This window comes from Sitophilus oryzae, unplaced genomic scaffold (genome assembly GCF_002938485.1).
Source record: "Sitophilus oryzae breed Bouriz unplaced genomic scaffold, Soryzae_2.0 scaffold_1397_pilon_pilon, whole genome shotgun sequence".
Classification (NCBI taxonomy): Eukaryota; Metazoa; Arthropoda; class Insecta; order Coleoptera; family Curculionidae; genus Sitophilus; species Sitophilus oryzae.
In genome coordinates, this window is record NW_022146056.1 from 67,090 (window position 1) to 85,813 (window position 18,724).

General features: G+C 31.4%; 1 protein-coding gene across 1 annotated transcript; it reads left to right on the plus strand.

Annotated features, from left to right (window-relative positions):
• Window positions 1-2,178: 2,178 nt before the first annotated feature.
• On the plus strand, window positions 2,179-3,277 carry LOC115876113 (endothelial zinc finger protein induced by tumor necrosis factor alpha-like). Its single transcript, XM_030891805.1, has 2 exons — window positions 2,179-2,323; window positions 2,407-3,277. The coding sequence occupies exon 2, from the start codon at window positions 2,453-2,455 to the stop codon at window positions 3,275-3,277; it is 825 nt and encodes a 274-aa protein (XP_030747665.1). The 5' UTR covers window positions 2,179-2,323; window positions 2,407-2,452.
• Window positions 3,278-18,724: the final 15,447 nt, after the last annotated feature.

Consider the following 18,724-nt stretch of genomic DNA (forward strand, 5'->3'; position numbering starts at 1 on the left):
TTCTGTAGTTTAGTAGTTCATTTTTTATTTCTGACCATTTTTCTGATAAAATTAAAGAAAACACTATTTTCGAATTGAATTTTGCTGCCAAAGATGAGTTTTCTGATGCGAAAAACAACTTAACAACTTTATCCATGAGTTTTTATCTTTTTGTTTAGTCCCAACAGAAATATGTAGTGCAATATTAAATATGCAGTAATTTTAATTTAGATAATCCAGTTTTATATATTTTGTAAATTTTAATCATATGTTTTTTAGCTTATACAGGGTGTCCCAATGTTTCGTGGACATAGAACTACTGCGCATTTTTGGAATCAAAATAAGTTAGTAATAAGTGCTTAGTGCTTAGTTTGTGCTAGAGGGTATCAAATTTAAAAAAATAAACACATTTTTTCAGATATCTTGACAACTGTTAAAAAGCAAAATAAAAACACTAAATCACCACAATACACCAAAACACTTTTACTTTTACACTGGACTAGCATCATCAGCAGATGATTTTAAACTTCTTAGTTTAATCTCCTTAGTTTATAATCATCTGCTGATGATGCTTATAAACTCGTTAGTTTATAATCATCTGCTGATGATGTTTATAAACTCCTTAGTAGTATAATCATCTGCTGATGATGCTAGTCCAGTGTAAAAGTAAAAGTGTTTTGGTGTATTGTGGTGATTTAGTGTTTTTATTTTGCTGTGTAACACCAACGGTGCCAACTCTCAACTGTAATTGACAACTGTTATTCCGACTTGTATGAGATTTTGGGTATCTATGTTTTTCTATACCGGGTGCGTCTCAAAAGTGGCTCACCCCTATAACTCTTTTATTTTTTCAGATAAAAAAACGAGATTTGGCATGTTAGTATATGACATAAATTAGGATTGACTGACGTATTCAATTGTTTTTGGTCACTTCATGTTTCACCGGAAAAGACTACAACTTTTGATTTTTAAATGGTACCCTCGGTGTATTTCTACTTTATTCGATAGAAAATGAAACTCTTAATCGAATGACATATCATATGTCAACTTTTGACATATTCGTTCAAAAACAAATTGTATTTTAAATTTCAATCTAGAGTGCCATGGCTGTGTTAAAAATACTAATTTTTAATCAAGGAGCCTTGGAAAAATAGATTGATCGTCTAATGTTTTTCATGTCTTGTCTTGGCCGGTTAAAAGATGCCCAAGTCGTATTTTTAATCATTCTCAATTTTTTCAAATGGAACAAGGGTGGCTCATTAGCATATTTGAAAAAAGCATTTTTTTACGAATAATTTGGTACCACACACTTGGTATTTCCAGTCAAATTGTCGTTAAGAACCTCAAATAAACCATATGCGAAAATGTCAAAAATTGACATATGATATGTCATTCTATTCAGAGTGTCATATTCTATCGAATAAATTAAAAAAATAGCGAGGGTGTCATTTAAAAATCAAAAGTTGTAGTCATTTCCGGTGAAACAGGAAATGACCAAAAACAATTGAATACGCCAATCAATCCTAATTTAGGTCATATACTAACATACCAAATCTTGTTTTGTTACCTGAAAAACTAATAAAGTTATAGTGGTGAGCCCCTTTTGAGACGCACCCGGTATATATCTATAAGTGCTTTAACATTTAACCGAGTCAAAAAATGTAGTAAATACTAGAAATACCATTTTACGAAAAAATTCGGTCGTTGGTTGAGTTGGAAAATATTTATACTAAAATTTAAACCCTTAGTAGTTTTTACCCTTCCCGTACTTTTCTTAATTTTGTGAAAGATCTCATTCAAATCGGAATAACGGCTCCTAAAATATCTAAAAAAAATGTGTTTATTTTTTAAAGGTTAATGCCCTCTAACGGGCAAATGAAGCACTTTGTATAGAGGTAAAGCGTGTCCAATGAACTTAATTTGATTCCAAAAAATACCTAGTAGTTCGATGGTCATGGAATATTGGGGCACCCTATATTTTCAATTTTGTTATTTACTCATCTAAGCGAAATTCATAATAATTATAAAATTATCTTTATTTTTAATAGTAATATAGTTTCTTGATTTCCCTAATACTTCTATACAAGAAAACGTATCTACATCGATTTAAACTTTAACGTTCTTCGTTGTCAAGGAAATGTTTGTAAATATATTATTTTTATATCCCTAATTTATTAAGTTAGCCGTATCATGTCAGTTTCTGACAAACGAGTGACAGCTGTTATATGGCTGTTATTATACTCCTTGGTTACCTGACGATTATTTTAGAAAAATTCGAAATTACATAACTGAAGTTTAAAAAGGACTAATATCTTTTTAAAATTAGAGTTCTGTTGTTAAGCGAGTAAGTAAACACAATATCACATATAGTAAATTACCTACAATCGTAAAATATATATATTTTTTACTTACAACCCTTTGTTTTAGGTATTTGTACAATACCTTCCACTACAGCTCCCATTTGCAAGTCGAAATGGAGGTCAGCGAGCAAGAATTAGAGCCTTCCAGCTTAGTTCCCGAGCCCAAGCAGCCCTCTCCCAGAAAAGTTAAAATAAAGGTAGAAAGCGACACGGATGAGGAATATCTTCCGGGAGGCAAGAAGAAGAAGGGAAAGGCCTTGAAAACGCCCAAAAAAGAAAAATCCGAATCTCCGAAGGTGAAAAAATCAAAACTGCAACGAAAGAAGCAGGAACATAAACTGTGGACTTGCAGACGCTGCTTGCAAGAGTTTGACACTCGAAAGGGCCTAACCGATCACGCGAAAATTCATCACGAGAATAAAACCTCCGACGAGCATACTTTTAAATATGATGACGAGCAGGACTTGTACTACTGTAACACTTGTTCGGCCGAATATCAGACTCAAGAGGAGGTAGAAAAACACATCGTGAAAGTCCACGAAGAATTTTACTCTTGCGAGGTATGCCACCACCAATCTAAAAAAGCTTATTCCTTCGCTATCCACATGAAAACGCATTCCAAAGACGATATGATGGTCTGTCCTCTATGCAGCTATAGCACTCCGAGAAGAACGTGCCTTCAGACGCACATTAACCGAGTACACTACCATAAGTTTTATTACACTTGTGGAACGTGCGGCAAAGGCTTCAACGACTCGGTGATTTTTAAAGAGCACGGCAACGAGCACATGGGCATCAAACCTTTTATTTGCGTGGTCTGTAACAAGGCTTTTTGTTACTCCAGATACATGACCATTCATCAGGTGAGACATCACACTGTTCACATTGAAGGAACTTTGCATAAAACCCAATGCAGCATTTGTCTGAAAGTTTTCTAAAGTGGACACGTTGTTGAAACACATCACCACAAAACATAGAGCCGGTGAAGATAAGAATGAAAAAAGACACTTGTGCGACTTGTGCGGAAAAGGTTTTGGTACCAGCGACAAGTTGAAAATCCATTACAGGATTCATACTGGTGAAAAACCGTTTTCTTGTCGATTCTGCGAGAAACGCTTTACTAAAAAGATTATCTGATTATGCACGAGAGAATCCATACCGGCGAGAAACCGTATCCTTGCGAGTACTGTGGAAAATGCTTTAACCAAGCTTGCTCTCTGAGAATTCACGTAAGAGGACACACAGGAGAACGTCCTTATATCTGTCAAATATGTAACGGAGGATATATATCACGAGGATCACTCAATTTACACATCAAGACTTGTAACGGCATGAGAAGTGACATGGCTAATGACATGGTTTAAAAGAAGCAACGTATTTATATGTAGGTAGATTAGTTTTATAGAGTTCATTTTGATTTGTTCGTTCCGTTTTCATATTGTTAAATTTTTATATCAATGATTTTTACTTAGAGTAAAGATTACTTTGTGCAATTTGTTATATTGTTTTCGAAGAAACGCAAAATATAATAAAGCTGTGTAGTTTGTTTTATTGTTGGGAAAATAAATATAATTTATTTAGAAAGAAAGAGAGAAAATATATTATGTATATTTAGAAATAACTTATATGGCTAGGTATTGTAAAAAGTACATGTATAAAATCGTACTATTGCTGGTAAATGGTTTTAGAGAAAACAAAAAATATATTATTACTAGGATTAGTTTAAAAAAATCTATATTAAATTTGTATAAATTTGAATTAAAATGCAAAGAAATTATTTATATAGGTGGTATTTCTAGATTTCAGTGGTTCATATTTATTGACCAAGTCTGCTGCCTGGCAAAATTAACTTTTACTGATAGTTCTGTCAAAGTTGGTAAACTTTTATAATAAAAACAAAAACTCTAACTTTTCATAACCTTGTTGTAACATCCAAATTTGTTATTTCTTTAAGATATAATAAATTTTAACATATTTTTTTATAAAAATACATAATAATATAATACATAAGAAAATATATAAAAATATATTGGACTTGATGAATAAACCTCTAATATAATGTATATGTTACAGTGAAAGTTCAACAAATCCAGTAAATGTTGACAATCACTAGGATATGCTAACAGTTACGCACTGGGCCAGTGAATGTCGTATTTAAAAAAAAAAATCGATTTTTACAGGTAATTATTAGCACTCACTAGTGAGAGTAAAATTTACTAAAAGTTATCAGTAAATGTTATTCCATTCCATTATACTGGGTGATCGAAACTGGTCTGTTTTAACAGTGAAAACCTATTTCCTGGCTAGATCCCAGACTAGATAAATGACATAGACATATGTAGATGTCATGGGCTTAATTTCTGAAACACGGTTAATGGCATAAATCGCCTGTTGGTATTTTCACTGCCAACTGACATACGGGGTCTTTTGAATTTTTACCTTTTTGAAAATAGCCAAAACTTTTTAATTCGCAGAATAATAAAATTCTGTGAAAACGTTCTTAAGGCACTTTTTAAGTACAATCCAGTGGCGTAGTGAGTTTTTTTGTCAGAAATAGGTAATAAAAAATTTATTTTTTAAATGGAAATCATAGTTGGACATGAACTTAAAAAATGCTGGCGTTTAACTCTTTCCAACGATATAAAGTTATGGGTATCTATTTCTAAGAATGAGAGAAATATTAGGTTTTTTTGTTGCCTAATAATTTTTTTCACAATTTAATATTCTATTTTATTATTTATCTGCATAATTAAAGACTTTTGAAAAGGTAAATTAAATTCTATATTAGTATTTTTAAACATTTTTATTAGGTTCATAGCCAACTATGATTTCTATTTAAAAATTATATTTTTTATTATTACTGACAAAAAAGATCAAGTATAGAAAAACTGACTACGCGTTTGTATTTTTTATTACCCGAGGAGAAGAAAAGCCTCAATAAGTATTTTTATTAACAAAAATCTATTATCAACGAATGGGTAGAAAAATCTAGGCTCCAAAACAATATTTTAATCGAAATTTGATTTTCATAAGTTGCTGGTGCATTCATGCACCAATGGGATAAAATGGGTTAAACGTGTCTCAGAAATCGAGCCCATGACATCTCATTCTCTGTTAAAACAGATCAATTTTGACTACCCTGTACAATAGGGAACTCGTCGCTGGAAGTTGGGACAAATAAATCGTTTAAGAATATTCAATCACCTCCATATTTAAAAAAAATTATCCGTCATCTTAAAATTACATGAAATCGGCAATAAAAACAGTCAAACATTAAGCGTCTAGCCGCTGTCGGATAACTACTGTCTATCATAATCGATATAAAGTTGTACGAATGAATTTTGATTGCTTTGGTTTCAATCTTTCTTTTTTTTTTCGTTATTCCCTAGTTTTCTCTTTAATTTTAACATGAATTTTATTGTGTCTATTTTAACACTGAATATCTCACGTTAAATTTTCCATCATCTCCTGTATCGATCGGCTCTGATCGTAATTTCCGCATTGTAAGTAACGGGCAGCTTTTAGAATATATTTAGAAGTGAATTTGAATTCATCTTCAAAGCTTGACACTTTTCTATCTAGTAGCTGCTAGATAGAAGTCAAAAAACAAAGCGAATTTCAATTTTAACATTCACGAATGGTAGCTGTAAAATTCACTAGTAAAATTTTGTTTCAATATTAATTGTTTACTTTTACTGGAGTAGTGTTGGTTAGCAAATCAAGGAGTGTGAGCTTCTACTGGTAATTGTTGACATTCGCTGATTTCTGACTTACTGTTTTACTCTAACATATACAGAGTGTCAAAAATACTGTATCTAACTTCGGTGAGTGATTTTGTAGATAAAAATACAACAGAAAGTTCCTATGAACATATGCCCTAAAATGCTTCCCGAAGAAGTTCCAACCCTTGAAAGGGTAAATAAAAATAATATACAGGGTGTTTCAAAAAACATGTGCCATCTGTCGTGGAGAGATTCCTCACGTAAAAATAAGATTTTTTTTTTCATATCAACATAGGTCCGATTCTGCTAGTTTCGTAGCTACAGGGTATTGTTTTAATAATTTTTCGATTTATTATAATTTTCTTCCAAGTACTTTGAGTGACTCGAATGAAATTTTCAGGGTAAAAATTACTATAAGTGCTACATATTTTAATGCAAAAAAAGTATCGAGAAATCAGAAATCCATCAAGGACGTGCATATGGGCGTCACTGACTTTTTTCTTTTGATATGAAAATTATGTAGGCCGTTTAATGTCAATTAAAAGTTACCTCTTGATATTTTGTCGAATTCGGCATCCTTGATGAGATAAACGCAATTTTATTAATCACAATTAATAAAATTAAAATAAAAATTAATTTAATAAATTATATATTTTACCTTATTTATTATTAAATATTATTACTATTGGTTATTATTACAGTTAGTTCAACCTACAGCAATTTCAAATAAAGAAATAATGGTATTTAAGATAATTACAAAAAAACTAATTTTAAAAAGTTTTAACATCCTGTAACTTTAAAACTATGCATTTCCATGCCAATGGAGTTTTTTTCATATTTTTTGACGATGAATCAATAAGTACTTATTATTTAAATTTATATCTCCGAAACTAAAGTTTCAAAAAAATTCGTAATATATCTAGAAATTCATTTACCCACTAGTAGTTATAAAAAGCATTTTTGGTAAACTCTGTCTCTAATAGTTTCTGAAAAATAAAATTAATTTTTTTAAAAATGTCCGATTAAATGAATATCTCCGAAACTAAAGTTCCCAAAAAATTCGTAATATATCTAGAAATTCATTTACCCACTAGTAGATATAAAAAGCATTTTTGGTAAACTCTGTCCCTAATAGTTTCTGAAAAATAAAATTAATATTTTTAAAAATGTCCGATTAAATGAATATCTCCGAAACTAAAGTTCCCAAAAAATTCGTAATATATCTAGAAATTCATTTACCCACTAGTAGATATAAAAAGCATTTTTGGTAAACTCTGTCCCTAATAGTTTCTGAAAAATAAAATTAATTTTTTTAAAAATGTCCGATTAAATGAATATCTCCGAAACTAAAGTTCCAAAAAAATTCGTAATATATCTAGAAATTCATTTACCCACTAGTAGTTATAAAAAGCATTTTTGGTAAACTCTGTCCCTAGTAGTTTCTGAAAAATAAAATTAATTTTTTTAAAAAGGTCCGATTAAATTTATATCTCCGAAACTAAAGTTCCAAAAAAATTCGTAATATATCTAGAAATTCATTTACCCGCTAGTAGTTATAAAAAGCATTTTTGGTAAACTCTGTCCCTAATAGTTTCTGAAAAATAAAATTAATTTTTTTAAAAAGGTCCGATTAAATTTATATCTCCAAAACTAAAGTTCCAAAAAAATTCGTAATATATCTAGAAATTCATTTACCCACTAGTAGTTATAAAAATCATTTTTGGCAAACTCTGTCTCTAATAGTTTCTGGTTTGGTTTGGTTTGGTTTATATCATTAACTTTCACAAGTTAATGATATAATTTTTTTTTAATAAGGCTGCTATTGACTTGGATCAATGCACATTAATAAAATTGCTTCTATCTCATCAAGGAGGCCGAAATCGACAAAATATGAAGAGACAATATTTAATCGGCATTAAACTGCTTACACTATTTCGCTAACAAGGGAAAAAAGTCAGTGGCGTACATGCTATCGTTAGAAAAATATTCCAGCGATAACCCATATGCACGTCCGTGGTGAATATGTCGACATTTTTTTAGATTTAAAATATGTCGCACTTATAGTAACTTTTACCCTCAAAATTTCTTTCTAAACACTAAAAGTACTTGAAAGAAAATTATAATAAATCGAAGAAATATTAAGACTTTAACACCCTGTAGCTACGAAACAAAGCAGAATCGGACCTATGTTGATATGAAAAATAAATCTTATTTTTACGTGAGAAATCTCACCACGAGGGATGGCACATGTTTTTTGAAACACCCTGTATTTTGTTTATTTTTAAGAACATTGGTAAACCGTTTTTCCTGAAATTTGGTACTCTTACACACATTTTAATGCCAAGGCGAATGACGATCATGTAAAATTCAGTAGCACCCCTGAAATGGTACTTTCCACTAAGATAGATAGTACTACTGGTGGTACTTCTCTTATCCTTATAGATACAGTAATTTCAACAAATGATATAAAAATCTGGAAATTCGCATCTTTTTACTTAAATAAAAAATCGGTAAAAAAAACTTTTAAGTTAAACGGTTTTATCTTATGTGCACTGAAAACTAGAAAATAATAATAACAATTAGGTATTTTGAACTTCTAGTTCAGAAATATTTTAGTACTAGGCAGAATAGCTTTTAGGCATATTAGACTAAAAATAAAAACGTGGGGCCCATTAACTATTGCTGTAATACTTTCTTCTATACTAAGTGTGGATTGCATCGACTTACTATAATCGTAACTGGAGATTTTGACAATCAATAACCAGCCGTGGCGGCTTCACCAGCGAACGCCGAGCTCATGATCTACCAAAGTATAAAGATATGCTTGCCATAGGTAGGATTACAGAGGGCCCCCACGTTTTTATTTTAGTCTATTATGCCTAAAAGCTATTCTGCCTAGTACTAAAATATTTCTGAACTAGAAGTTCAAAATACATAATTGTTGTTATTATTTTCTAGTTTTCAGTGCACATAAGATAAAACCGTTTAGCTTAAAAAAGTTTTTTACCGATTTTTTATTTTCTAGTTTTTTAGTATTTAACGGAAATGCCTACCGAATATTCTCATTCTATTTAATTCATTTAGTGCATCATTATTACATGGTTTTTTTACCTGATAATTTATTTTGTTTGTTTTTTTTATTGTTTCCATGTTGTTCCACAGTAATGGACATTTTAACGGTCGACCCCCAGAGGTTCAGTAGGGCAAGGCTAATATACAACAAAAGGCGCCCAATCTTGAGGGAAAACGCTTGCGACATTACATTTTAGCCACTAATGCCATACAGTCCTCAGCACGTTTTAACCTATTACCTTAACTTGGGTGGTAAAGCTACCGCTAACTACGTAGGTACATCTAATCACCTATTTTTTTATATCTGTCCTTCTAACGTCACACAATCTTGGACACAACTGTTCTGGACACGACTACGCATGCTCTCACCTAATACGCCATTTTGTAACGACGTCCATCTTGGATTTTAAATTTTGTCATAACCACAGTATTCTACTAGTGTAGCCCTTTCCTTAGATTTACAATGTTATTGATATTACTATATTGTATTGTCATCGGAACTAAAGGTGTGTACCAAATTTCAGATCAATCTGACAACAGGAAGGTACTTAAATTTCAATTTCTAATTTTGACCCAAATAAATAATAAATACCGTACGGGTCGAGCGAAATAAAACCGTTTAAAAACCGTTTAAAAAGATGCGAAACGGTGAACGAATTTCAAGTTTGCTTTTAAAGGTTCCGATCCATCGATTTTAGATTAAGTTAGATAGACTATTTTTCTGACACCCTTTATATTGCCAAGTTTAAAGAGGCAAATTTTTAATTTTAAAAATTGTTGTTTTTAATCTGAATTTGGAGTAGACAAGGTTAATAATAATATAACACTACTAGTTCTAAGTACTTGTATTTAACCTTATGTTCTCACATTATATTTCTATATTATTTATTTTAGTAATTTTCAAAGGCATTCTTTAAAATAAACGTTTCTATTTTTGTACACTTTCTATGATTTTGATTGCCTACCAATAGTACTACATAATTCTGTATTAATTATATTTAAAATGGATAACATTGTCATAAGAATGTTCGCATTGAAATTGTTAATTTTATATTAAATAATAAAAATAATTACTTAGTACTCTATAGTTATTGATTTGTAGTTTAACACTAATATTGAGTAGAACATATATATTTTTATTAGGCAAAAAAGGCCCCCAAAATCTAACCTCAGGACTATTAAAAATTTTGAGGTACACATAATATAATGAGGAAAATGCATGTTTTTAAATAATGGTTTTAAAAAATAGTTCATATAATTACAAATTGAACAAAAAAAAATCGTTGATATCGGTTAAGAAATGCCTCTAATATAAAATAATTAAATATTGGTAATTTAAATGGCCGGGCAGACGCTCTCTACCGCGCCTTGCCGCTGTGACGTCACCCGCCGTTCTTCTGGTTGAGTGGAGCCAGACGCGTGTTTATTTTACACAGTCTGCTTTTAAACGCTATTGAATCCGAGTCAAAATTTTAGTTATTTGTGTTAATTAATACATAATTAGTAATTAGTGATATTTATAAAAAGTAATGGATGGTGAAAACAGAAAAAAATGGTCCAAGGCCATGAGAAGAGATGCAAAGAAAAACGTTAAATTATCCTCTATTTTTACGATTTATTGTTGTGAAGATCATTTTGATGTAAGTTCATATATTTATGTATATTGTCTTACATAGGTATATGAAATTTGAATGTACAGGGTTTTTCATTATATTTTGACACCCACATACAGCCTTAACTGCAAGTTTTAGAATAAAACATTAAATAAAAAAGTTGCATGGTTTTTCATATACTCTCTTTTAAAATTAATTCTAGTTATACAGGGTATCTCAAAAAAGGTGGTGCAGAAAATTGTAGGTATTTTTCGCTTTTCAACTGTCAATATTTCGTAAACATTTGAAGATAGGTATAGGATATTATACATGAAATATATCTAGAATATCTAGAAATTTCCTAAGGATGCAAAAATATATAGGGGTTTTCACTTAAAAAAGTAACTTAATTTGGCGTAATTATGGGACACCTTGTATAATATTTTCATTACTGATAAACAATTTATTTCCTATAATTTCGTAAAAAAACAATCTTTGAAAATAACAAGGGCAAGGGGGTGTCAATATATAAAAAAAAACTTTCTTTTTCACGCTATGCTCTGGAGTTATTTTTCCACGTACTAAACAAATATTTTTGTCTCTTTTCACTTCTACATAACCTACAGCATTATCTCCATACGTCTCCCTACCTGATCTGAAAAATTAGTTTATAACATTAATTTATAACTATATAAAAGTTCGTAACAGTAGGTACCTACTTATACTTAAATATGCCTCAGTACTACAAAGAATAAATGTTACATACCTCTCTGTTTTTTTCCTCGTAATTCAGCACCAAAAAATGGGGAATTTGTATTTATAAAAGCAGCCAACATAAAAGCATCGACTTTTGGCAAGTTATCTGATTGTGCTTTTACAAACCCTGAATCTGTCATTACTTAAAAAATTCTCAGAACACACAACACATACAAATAATAACTGCACAAAAAAGCATAAAAAGCTCCTTCAATCAACGCTAAAAGCAACAAAAATGTCTTAGTACGCCACCTAAATACGTACATAAACGGAACACGTCTGGCTGCTGCTGGACATCGCGCGTCGACGAGAACGGCGGGTGACGTCAGACCAATAGAATATCGTTTCAATTCGCGAGGCGTCGTTTGCGTTATCCATAGTATTTTAATGGCCCGTTTTATAAAATTGTGGTACTGCTTTCAAGAAAAAAGTGTTACATTTATACATATTTTTTTAGTTTACACATTTACACATATTTATTCTAATAAATTGAACAGTTTCTGGCGAAAAATAAAATATATGCATCTTCCTCATTATGCGTTTAATATATAATTTGTTATTTACTACAAATAAACATTTGCTCATATAATTTAATGTCTCATAATTTTTGATATATTTTTGTTTCAACGTTTTTTAACGTTGGTATTAGATTAAAGGGCTACATACATAGAATTAATACTCCTAGAAGGCTAGTATATAACAGCCAAATAACAGCACATAATCAGATTTAATCATGAAGGACAAGCCTATCTGTAAGACAGAAACGATAGGGTTAGGTAACTACTGCGCATGCTTGCTATACGAAGTAGTGTTGGGCCATGTTTATTGATGTTCTAAAAACATCCATGTTACGCCAGCGATGTTTCGGTAATTAATTGTTATGCTCGGTTGGTTTTGCCAAGTCTAGTCGGTGCCAACAGAGCGCTTACATAAACGCCAAATATGTTGATATTAGTTTAGTTTTAATCATATGCTTATGTTGCTAACACGGTTAGCGAAACTCGCGTCCTGAGCAAAAGTAAAGTGTTTTGGTGTATTGGGATGAATTAGTGTTTTATTTTGCTACTTTTGCTGCTAATTCTGTTATTTAGATTTTCAATCTCACGTTGCGTTTTTTAATAACCATAATCAACTTAATTTTTTTAATAAGGACCTGGATTTTTTATTTCATTTTTTAAAAACTCATGAAATCCCAAACACAACAGCACAATTCTACTAAAAATATATACAGGGTGGTCCGCAGGTAAAAATAAGTAAAAAAGTTTGTATAAATTCGTGCCCTAAAACACTTAGTTTCGGAGATACAGGGTGCAGAAGTTTCATTTTTATTTCTAATGTCGATATTTGGATCAAAATTGGTGTCTGGATATTTTTTGACATAAGAAACTTGATTTTAATATCAATGTGACTTCTACTCACAAGTAGGGGGCGCCACATACCTGTTTTTGGACTGTTTTGAAGAGTAATAACTTTTCGTCCGTACATTTCCGCCGTTTTTCATGTAAAAACGTTCTCTTGGTAAAAAGCGTTACGAGTACCTAATGGTTCTCAAGATATTTGGCATCGAAATAATCAATAGATATCATTATTGGCAAAAATTTGCCATCTTTACTAGATAGTTTTTTTTTTCTAAGCATCGATCACCTGTATCATTAGCCATGTATAAGGTGAGTCAACGTCAACGATAGAGTAAATTCCATTATCTCATTTGTTACAAAGTTACAAAAAAATATTAATTACAAAAGTTATACCTATAGGGAACGTAAAGATACACATTTTAAAATTATTACAGAGTATACAGAGTTCTTCAAAAAAGTGTGGCGGATATAACATATGTTTTTTTACAATACCCTTTTTTTTATTTTATACCCTGCTATCATAACATAGAATAAAATAGCATAGAATAGAATAAATAGAACAGCATTTATCATAGCGCTCTAAGGGATAATCCAAGTGTCATCTTTCATAATAGATATAGAAATACACCAAAAAAATCACGACTATGATTTAGTTTATTCGCGTAAAGTTAATTAATATAAACTAATAATAACAATTGTAACTCAATATATAAAAAAATGTAAACAAGAGTTAATGGAATTTTTCGCAGAATCCTAAAATAAAATCAAAAAATAGGTTGTTGCATTAAAAAAAAACATTTATTATAACCGCCACGCTTTTTGAATCACCCTGTATACTCTATAAAAATTTTAGAATAATATGATTCTTTTCCTATAATTTTTATATTTAAAATTTTTTTGTAAGCGTCGAAACAAATGAGATAATTGACTTTACTCTATCGTTGACTCACCCAACTTGTTATTGATAACAATGCAATTACAGGGATCTCTCAAGAGATCACTTTTAAAAGGACAATTCAAAATTTAACATAAATCTACACTGACATAAACATTTCAAGTTGAATGACTAAAGGATCAAAACAAGCACAAAAAAGTAGAGAAAAAAACAGGAAAATAGGTAATTATGTACAAAAAATAAAAATAAAATAATAAAAAAAATAAAAATAAAAAAATTAAAAAAAATAAAATAAATCGTTTAAATTTGTAATATTAGTTTCAGTATATGTACATCACAGTATCACAGTTGGATTAGTACTAGATAGTTATTAGATTGAAATAATAAATCCGGAATTAAAAAGCTGTTTTACCATAATTTCTTATAGAAGAAATTATGAATAATTTAAAAAAAATAGAAAGTTTCCAAATTTATCATTTCAGTGAAATAACTACTTATCTAGTCAAAAGGTTTATTTTTTATTTCGAATATCTTGTGAACGGTTGCTCGTAGCAATTTTTACTAAGATACTTCTTTGACGTAAAAATGACAGAAATGTACATTTTTTCACTCAGTAGTAACAAAAAAAAACAAACGTTAAAAAACATGTCTGAGGTGCTCCCTACAAGTAGGAGTCATATTGACATCGAAATCCCCGCCCCCCATTTTTCTCATGTCAAAAAACACCCAGACACCACTTTTTATCCAAATATCGACTTTAGTTTACAAATTATTTGTAAAAAATCGAAATAAAAATGAAATTTTTACACCCTGTATCTCCGAAACGAAGCATTTTAATACAGAAAATATGCACACGTGAAGTTTCCCGTATACAATTCGGACCACCCGGTACGTTTAAATTTGTAATATTAGTTTCAGTTAAGTTTTAACTGTGTGTGTTTTTAAGTTACGCTACTGTATTAAGAAATTATACCGCACGGCCGAAATCTACCACCATAAAGGACTTTGAAAAACATTTTACCCCTATAGTCATAAACTACCCTATAATATTTAGAAAAAATATAATATAATGACAATCGATGAGGAATTTCTATCGTAAAGTAATTTAGTTATTCACACCATAGTAACGTTCAGACTTTATTGACCTTTTGCCATAGACATACTATATCCCTTTTTCTCGAGGCATTGTCGCCTACTATTGAACAGTAATTTTAAGAATAATAAATTTAAGTACGCCTCTGGCTTTGTGGTACTTTTTTATTATTATTTAAGAAACTGAAAGATCTGTCAAAGGACATTATTATTTAAGAAACTGAAAGATCTGTTACAGTGCCACCTGCACAGTTAAAAATCGGCAGTTCGCATACAATTTCAGTAATTTAATTTTACATTTAATTATTCTTTTAACACTGTGTAAAACTAAAGTGTATATCAATAGCCAGAAGAAAAGTGTAATAACAAGTTTTTTTTTTTTTTTTGGAAAATTGAACAACGGACCATTCGCTTATAGCCTCAGCCACTGACCCACAGGTGCTCTGGCAGAATGCTTAAGGCTAGGCATTACTTTCCGCCGACATGAACGACGTCACAATATCTATTAACGGCATTTTAGTAGCCTACCGTTTAACGGCTGTTTAAGTACATCGTAATATTTTTCTACAACCTTTCGTTGTTCTGTATTCGGACATATACAATATGGGAAAACATATTTTAATTTTTAGGGATCTGAACTTTTATTTAATTTTTCCAGTAACTGTCACGGAAGGCGATTTATATTCTTTTATTAACCACCAATGTGTATTACCAGTCATGACCTATGCATGCGAAACCTGGACACTTAAGACGGACATCTGGAAACTGCAAGTCGCACAACGCTCAATGGAACGAAATATGCTGAGAATAACCAAGAAAGACCGTAAAAGAATGAGAGGAGAGTGGATATGAGAAAAGACCTAGGTAATAGATATCATCTACAGAATGAAATCTCTCAAGTGACAATGTGCAGAACTCCTTTCAAGAAGGACAGACAACAGATAACAGATGGATCATGGACCAAATTACGAGGAATTAAGAGACCTAGAAGTAGACTAAACCTGGGATGGGATCATGATATTAGGAAATTAGCAGGGATAACTTGGGTCCGCATAGCCAACAATAGACAACAATGAGCTCAACGACAAGGAGAGTACCTAAATATATGAGGGAGGCTACACCATAGTTGGAAATGGTAGAAAAAGCTGAAAATGATGGGATGTTATGATGGAACTAGCATGGGATTGTCCATTATATTGATGCAACAGTACTATCTTTTATCGGTGGAAATTGCCTAACCGACCATCTCGCGAACAACAACGATGCTCCACTTACGAACGAACACAGTGCTCTGAGTTTAATAAAAATTGACTTTAATGATTGTTTATAGCAATTATAATATTCACAATATTTTTTTCCGTACTTTAATTATTGTTTCTAGGTTTCTAGTAATTATACTATTGTATTTCTTTTTTCGTTTCCTCGGCTTGATAAAAATATTATTTATTTGTAATATACTATGTTATATACTATAATAGTATAATTATTATTATGTCATATTTAAAGATTAACTAAAGATAACCGTCAAGAAAGTTATATACTTTCTGACCTCCCCCTGTAGACTTCATTTACCCTATCCCTATATCTCTGGTATAAACCAAAAATTTATACCCATCATTTTTCCGGTCTACTTGACGGCCTTCAGATTTTTCGGAGCAAGTTCACTCGGCAAAGTTTATTATTTAGATTGCTCTTTCATATCGGACTGCTTCTCAAGATCCTTGTTTTGTAACAATAACTTATATTCGGCAGAAATTCAGCTAAATTACTTTAATTATTTAAGTAGCAACTGCTTACTTTGAAACTGTAACTCTATCGCATATATATTATTTACTGCAGCTTCTTAGATTATTCATGCTCAATTAATTGTGCAAAATGGATTTCACTGTGCTCGACTCATCCGTCGATCTTTTAAATCAATAACCTGCATTTTGTCAATTATTTCCTCAGGTATAAACTAGGGATGGGACTTGTTCCGATATATCGATAACTATTGATACTTATCGATTAGAGGTGGGTAAAGATTGAACGAGTATTAAAAATGAATCGTGAGATTCGATGCATTGCTTACAATCCGGTTCGTTAAACTGAATCGTGGCTAGCACGAATCCATGACATCTGAAGGATGAGCCGTAAAAAAGAATCGTGAGAATGGAAGCGGATCACAATGCTATCGTGTGTTCAGAGAGTCGTGTGAATTGATTCATTGCTTACAATACGGTTCGTTCAATTGAATCGTGGCCAGCACGGATCCATAACATCTGAAGGATGAGCCGTAAAAAAGAATCGTGAGAATGGAAGCGGATCACAATGCGATCGTGCGTTTAAAGAGTCGTGTGAATCGATTCATTGCTTACAATACGGTTCGTTCAAATGAATCGTGGCCAGCACGGATCTATAAGATTTGAACGATGTGCCGTAAAAAAGAATCGTGAGAATTGAATTGGATCACAATGCGATCGTTCGTCTCTATAATACGGGGTGGTTCACTACTGGAATTACATTGATATTTTCTTCGCAATCACTGGCAGTCTTAAGTTTGCCACGCACTTGTGCGAAGCGCGGCGAAGTGCGCGACATGCTTTACGGCAGTCGCCTATTATAATAACATGACAGTCATGGGCAGTCTTCTTCGCAGTTTTGGCAGCCGCTTGGCAGTAAGATGATATTTTGGAGGTACATGTACATTTTTTATCAAAGTGAGATACCCCTCGTCAGGGGCGCCGACTTTTATGAAACCTCGTGGGTGCTCATCAAATATGAGTAAATGTACCATATTTCCAGATTGTTACATTTGCCGTATTTATTACACTTTTTTTACATATGTAACATACATAACAATATTAGAAAAATACCATATCAATTTGTCATTTTTACAATTTTATCTATTGAGTATAAATTAAAGAGAGCATTAAAACAACAGACATATACTGTAACTGTATTTTATAAAGAGATACAAAATAAACGAAACTAAAAGTTGCTGAGAAGAGCTGCTAGTGGAGGGATATCCGAGATTGGGAGGGGGACAGCTTAGGGTTTTTATATAAACAAATTTATACGTCAAGACTAAAAATTCTCAAAGATCATACATAACAAGCTTTCGCATCACATATCACATTTCATATACATGGCCAGCTAAATAGATTGACAGTGAGTTGTCGGGGATATGAACACACATTCCTAATGTAGTTTACAATTCGCTTCCAATTTAGAATAAATATAATTAATATATAGGGAGAGTCTTAAATAAGTACAAATATTTTCAGGGCTGGTAGATCTCGATAAAAGAAACACTTGTTTTCTCTTTATCGTTTTTCAAATAACCCCAAAATAAACTGAGTTATTTTACTTATTAAAAATAAAAAAAATATGTGTTTTATGCCCATGTTTTGAGAATCACTGTTTTTTTTTCTGGGTTTTCTTTTTTGTAAACATAATCTACTACCTATGTTGCTTATAATATTAAGATATTATATTTTTTAACTAAAAATTAAAAAAATCCATTTTTTTCGAAAAATACCAAATTTAAAAAAGAATCGCAAAAGAAACCTTATAGACGTGTTTCTGGGGTCGAAATATACCACCCCTAATATATTTGTACTAATTTAGGAACATTTTTAGAGCCCCCACAAACGCACAGTTATTTATCTTTATTATTAAACACAGGCAGACTGTGCAGGACAGTCTGCGCAGTTTAACCTGTATTACAGCCTGTCGCACACATACGCAATTTTATAGTACAGTTTTATCTATAATGAACTGAGTTACGGACTCGCTTTGGCACATTTTTTCTCAGTAAAAATGGCCTCCCGAAATACACATCTGTCTTGGATTTTATTCGTTTATGCAATAAGTAAAAAAGCAGAAAAACAACGGTTATTTAAAGGAAATAAGTATT

Bases quoted from the DNA above. Each gene is read 5' to 3' on its own strand.
- LOC115876113 (XM_030891805.1), top strand. From the start codon at position 2,453: ATGGAGGTCAGCGAGCAAGAATTAGAGCCTTCCAGCTTAGTTCCCGAG.